This window comes from Pygoscelis adeliae, unplaced genomic scaffold, assembly GCF_000699105.1.
Source record: "Pygoscelis adeliae isolate BGI_AS28 unplaced genomic scaffold, ASM69910v1 Scaffold298, whole genome shotgun sequence".
NCBI lineage: Eukaryota > Metazoa > Chordata > Aves > Sphenisciformes > Spheniscidae > Pygoscelis > Pygoscelis adeliae.
Genome location: NW_008825303.1, coordinates 1,519,685 through 1,525,684, shown reverse-complemented (window position 1 = coordinate 1,525,684; position 6,000 = coordinate 1,519,685). Strand labels below are relative to the sequence as shown.

The 6,000-nt window shown below is 36.5% G+C and overlaps 1 protein-coding gene across 1 annotated transcript in view; it reads left to right on the top strand.

The window, feature by feature from the left end:
- The first annotated feature begins 676 nt into the window (after positions 1-676).
- Positions 677-6,000, top strand: part of VPS13C (vacuolar protein sorting 13 homolog C (S. cerevisiae)) — a 99,411-nt gene continuing 94,087 nt past the window's right edge. The window contains exons 1-3 of the mRNA XM_009330097.1: positions 677-719; positions 1,233-1,276; positions 5,251-5,293. Coding sequence (XP_009328372.1) covers positions 677-719; positions 1,233-1,276; positions 5,251-5,293 — 130 coding nt within the window. The remainder of the gene's footprint in view (positions 720-1,232; positions 1,277-5,250; positions 5,294-6,000) is intronic.

The window sequence follows — 6,000 nt, the reverse complement described above, 5'->3', positions numbered from 1 at the left end:
GTGAGGCGAGGGCCTGCCTGTGAGGGGACCTGGGGCGAGATACCCGCGCAGTTACAGGGCAGCAGGTTGCGGGGGAAGAAAGGGCAAAGTTAGGGTCTCCCTCCACACGAGGCGGGGCCTGGGCGCCGGTGCCTGGGTAGCTTCCCAGCTGTGGCAGTTGCTCCGAGAGGCTGAGGCGTGGGCGCACGTCGCTGGCCTTGGTGTGCTCTGAGGCAGGAAACCGTCGGCAAGGAAAAAAACCACGTATTTTTTTTTCTTACCTTTCTTGAGAGTATACTGGGTGGAAGCAGGAGTGTGCTGTCGGGTCTGCCTGCGGTGCAGTGGAGCGTGGGGTGGCTCATGCAGGAGGAGGGGAGGCCTTTGTTGCGGTGCAGCTGATGTGGTGCTTGGGGAGCTATGTCTTTCACCTGCTAGTTTATTGGTGTAAATAATGTGTATTAAACAGACGTGATAGTGCAATATCGTGGAGTAGCTATTCTCAGTGAATATATCGAGCGTTGCAGTTTGCTACCCTGTAGGCATGCAGAAAAGCAGTTGAAGTACTGTCTAGAGAAGGCTGGCTATTTTAGATGCCTTCCATACATAAGGGACGAGACTTTTCTCGTCATCTTAATTTTGCTCTTGCCATGGTAGTAAGTATTTTAACACTTATAAATTATTAATACCTATATTAAAAATGGAATATAGCTCTAAGGAATCTGGCATTAAAGCACTAAGAGGTATATTATATGTGCTTTCCTCAGGTATAATTCTGTGTACTGGCATTCCCTTTGGAAGTCCTATTATGTTGCCTGTGTCAGGAAAAGTTAACGTGTTTGTGAAAATAGGCATGAGTTTTCGTGTTTCTATGGTTCATGATTTTTCTGTTATGTAAAATCATCAAAAACAAGATAAAATTTTCCTAGTCTACCCTACCTTGATAGAACTGTAATTACCATTCACAACAAAGTGAATAATAAGAAAGATTTCCTATTATTCTAGGTATATTTAATAGGGTAGAAACATGCAGACATCTAAGGTGGTGATTTTTCTGTAATCTCTTCCACCATAAAATTTTGTCTGAATAATCAGTGTTTAATGACTCTTAAATTAAATTGTGCTGTTCTGTAACTGGAGTAAGGTTTTCAGATTTTATGCATGTGTACTTGGGAGGGTTGTAGTTGTGTTCTTTGTTACAACTTACATAATAGTTGAAGTCACTTGTTCTGTACTTCTCTTTTTCTTCTAAATAGGTAATGTGGCACTTGACAACTTACAGATCAAGGAGAATGCATTAGTAAGTATTCTAATAATTTTAAAATTGTTTTTATGGGTCTAAAGACTAAGTCATAGGATAAAATATTACTGTAGTCTCACGTTACACAGTATGCCGCCTTTACTGGTTATTGGAAGTGAGTCCTTGGTTAACTGCTTCTAATTTTGCTCATGTTACTGGAACAGAAAGAAAAGAAGCTATGGGTGAAAAGGTAAGTGCGCTCCTTCAGAAGAGAAAAATAACTTCTGAGAAGTTAGCAGTAGGGTTTTAAAGTAAATTTCCCAATGTTTGAGGCTTGAAATAAAACTTTAAATAAGACATTGGTGCGTTTCTGTTACCATTTTGGTCATACCGTACAACCTAATGGATTTAATTTCTGCTGTGACTGCTATTGTATAATCGTAGTTCTGTTAAGTCATAGGGTTTTTTTCCTCACTTGTATGTCCACGCAGTAGATGTTTGTATGTTTCTGAATGATTTACTAGATCTAATGGGTTTGCATAGGCCTACGTATTCTTTTATTTTTTTAGCTTTGGTTGAATACATGGATTTTTCAAGGCCTGACCCCTGCAAATTGATTGGTCTCATTGAAGTCTTCTGAAAGACAGTGGTTCATTTCTCAGTTGTTGGTGTGGGAATGAAGGGGGGAAAAAGTTCATCCTTCTACATCAGTTGATGGGATTGAAGCTTATGTTTATGACTTCCTGTGTAAATTTGTGCTTATTTAAAACTGGCAGGGAAGACATTTTTAAGATGTGTATTCTCTGAAAGTAAATATGGTTATTCAAATGCTCCATTCTGTTCCTTTTAAAATAGGAATGACGGAGTGAAGGAAAAACAAGAAGTAATTTGCATTAAGTACCCATATTCTTGTCTGAAAAAAACCTTGGCTGATTTTTATGTTCTTTAATTGAGCTCATGAACACCTGTACTATCGAGAGAATCTTACCGCTATCTTTAGTGTGCTTGAAATTTCACTGAAGGGAACTGTTACTCTTCTGTGAACTGAAAACATGTTGGATCTTTGTATGACCTAATCATTGGTTTTTCTTCATTGTTCTGAAGTTTCCTATTTTACCTGCCCATTTCATCCATTCCTGATAACTTTGTTGTATTTTAAAACTCTTGATACAAATACCTTTGTAATTTGGTAGTTAAAAAAGGGAGGAAGAAAGTGTTACCTACTTTGTACATGTCTTTCCTTCTTATGATGACAGCAAGGTTGATTACGGTTCTAGCAGTTCTGACTTAACAAAAATGCATAGTCATGTATGACTGCCCAGAGCTGAAAGAGAGCTGAAATTCAAGAACTGAAACCAAGGGATGGTTTTGACTGCTTTACAATTGCAATATGTTAGATTTCTTTGCAAAAGTAATTAAAGGAAGGTCGATACTGAACACCATTTTTAGAGAACTAGACTACACCTTCTTCAAAAAGAAAGGATTAAAGGAGTGTGATATGGTCCAACTTCTCTAGTTTGCCTGTCTGCTGCAGTCTGGATTGTTTTTGTTTTCCTCTTAAGGTTTTCCACCAGAAAATAACTAGCTCTTAATTTCTGTCTATAGATACAGTACTTCTCAAATGTAAGAAAAGAAAGTCGTTAGGGAAAGGGAGACGAGCAAATAGTTACTTTTAGTGTTACGCTTGCTGAGTCTGTTTTTTTCATTAGTCATAGTCAAAGAGCATTTCATTAAAACAGAAGTTTGTCAGACATCAGTCAAAATTTAGGCTTCAGCTCATGCAAAGTCAACTTAAGAAGATTAGTGTAAGATTTCTAAAATCTAAAACTGTCCAAAATTATTTTACAAATGAATTTTAAGACACCTTGAAAATGTAACCATTTTTTTTCTCAAAATATGTTAGAGAGTTTGCTGACACAAAGTGCTGAAGTGTCATTCTGTGAAATATGTACTTTTTTTTTTGAGGCTGTTGTTTTGTGTGACTTCAGCTATAAAAATACGGAAGTATAATGGGGCAGTTGCTATTAATGTTCCTTTTTTACTTTGTTTAAAAACTTGTAGTAGTGATAGAAATTAATTATTTCCAATGGATTTCTTCATCTTTATCCTATTTTTCAATCATAATGAAAAATGACTCATGACAAACTATGACCTAAGCTCTTTAGCAACCTATTACATGTTTCTCAGCTTATATTATTAGAATCATTACCATCAAAAAGCTTGAACTCTGAGCTTCTTTACTTGTGAATTTGTATCCAGTTGGTCACAGCTCTTAATCTTCAAAGCTAATATTGCCTGTTCCTTCTCAGTTAGTCTTGAAGTATTTTCAGTAAATCATCTTTTTTTCATGTTAATATGAAACCCCAATGCTCTCACACAGTTTTTAATTTATGTTAATCTGTTGTCTTTACTCAACAACTTTAAAACATCTTTAATTTCTAGCCTTTCCTTCATATCTTGCCTCCTCCCTCCACGTTGGAATTTAATCTTCTGAAAACTAATTTTTCAAGGTCAAACTCATGGTCATGTCCTTTCAGCAGGCCGAACTGAGCTGGTCCCCTTTAGAATTCAGCTGTGGGTCATAAATGCAGTATTAAATAGGGTGGATTTGTTTGCTGGTATCTGCTTCTACATGACTGCTTCTGGCTCTATCAAGAGCAGAGATCTTTCTTTGCTCTCACAATTTGTTTCACCCTCTTATGCGTGTTCTTACTACCAAAACCAAAGTTTGGAGATGAAACTATTTTAAGTGAGTCTATTCTCTCTTTCTCTCCTGATACATTTCAGTGAAAAATAAAAACTGAGAAGAAAGCTTTTAGTTAAGCTCATTGACCAGGTTTTTAACACGCAGCAGCCTGCAGGAAGAAATATTTGGGAGGTGCTGAAGAGGAGTTGTCATCAGGAAGAATTTAAAGCATGAGGAAAAGTTTCTAGGACTATGCAGTTATAACCAGAAAAGGGTTGAAGTATTCCATAGCTCTTGCTTTTCAATTGTTTCTTCGAGGCGCTAAAAAAGAACAAGCCACAGAAATATTGTCACTAGTTCAGTCTCTTGAAGTTGGTTGATGTTAGGCTCCTAATTGCATCTCAGAATGCTTCTTAAAAACTGGAGATCTGGCAGAGATGTTAATTTGGGTATTAATCTTCTTTTTTGGAGGAGCCCTGTTAAATGTTTTTAAGTTGTTGGCAAAGTGGTGCTCAAGGTTGCTTTCTAGTACATGGGAAGAAAGAAGTGGTTAATATCTGTCTCATTTGGGAAAATGGGTTTGCTTTTTATAATCTTTGAGATTAAGGCTTCTCTTCAGGTCTTTGAATTATGGTTAACTTATTTGAAAAGAATACTGAAGTGGAAGACAGGTCTGGAATCTTGATATTTTAACTTACTTTGTAATCTTTCCATTTATTTATTTATTTTCTCCTACTTCCTCTTTACTTTGTCCCTCTTATGATCTTGGTATTCCTGTGGTTATATTCCTGTTTTTGTGGTACACTATATAGGAGAGATACTTTGTGAGGTTTTAATTGATGGTAATAATTGCTGACTTGTCACACGTTCCTCATCTTTATGAGCCTCTCATGTTCTCGATGTTTGGCAGGCATTTTGCAAAGAACTTCTCAGTATTGTTAGTCAAACTTTTTATACGTTTGTAAATACTAAGTGCTATTATCAAAAAGAAAAGACCTATGTGCCAAATTAATAAAAATGTAAAATTAAATTCTTGTATATAGATAAAACTTTACTTTTTAGAAACCTTTGGAGCGAGGCATTATCATACTTGTAGGAGAGAATTGCCAGAAATGTGTAAATGCATTGTTTTAGGGCTTTCTACAAGCCTAACGATATTTATGGATTCCTGAGTTCATGTGAGTATTGCTAAATAATTAAATCTCTGTCATATGGAGAACTGTTTCTGTTCTGGAACTTCAGTTCTGGGAAAATAGTTTTAACAGAAGTAAAGATAATTTTGCTGTATAAACCTGCTTATCTTTAAAATACATGGATCTGTTTAATACTTTATTTTTTTTCTTCACAGAGTGAACTCGATGTACCTTTTAGAATCAAAGTTGGTCAGATAGGTAAGTTTTTGTTTCAATGTAAGTACTGAAATGGAAATTTTAGTACAGGCCTTAAGGTCAGTCCTGCCTCTGAATTTCTTTTATCAAGCTTTCTGAAGTGATCTCTGTAATTGTACTCGCTGTTGAAACTAGCATAGAAGTTTAACGTTGTTGGCCTGGATAAATAATAAAGTGTTATCTGGCAAACCCTGTTTGTGTAACTTTACAGGCTGGAATGAAAAACATGTCTGAGAGGTTCTTTCCAGATACATGGATGATCAAGGGAGCTGTTTAGTATAGGCAGAATGTGTGGCTCTTTAAAGGACAGATTAGGAATATGAAGAATTTAAGTAAGATTCCTGAAACTGGCAAACATGCCAAGGGTTTAGGAACTCTAGATACATGGTTTTTAAAAAATTCCTGGGTGGTCAGCATTGCTTTTTCACATGAAACATTTGTTGGGGATGAATGTGTGTTTTATTTCTTCTTCTACTTCCCTGGGAAAATCACGTTCATCCCAGTGAATTGAACTCCAGTCATGATCTCAGGTTTTGATCTGAAGTCTTCCGACTCAAATTGCATCATCTTGCCTAAATCTATGGCTTATGTTTTCTCTGCATGTATTTTATCGCTTCAAGGGCTTTATGAAATGTTTAGGCCCATATGGTTTCTCCTTACCCTCTAAGGTGTTTAGCACATCAAGATATAGGGCTAATGCTCTTTGATGC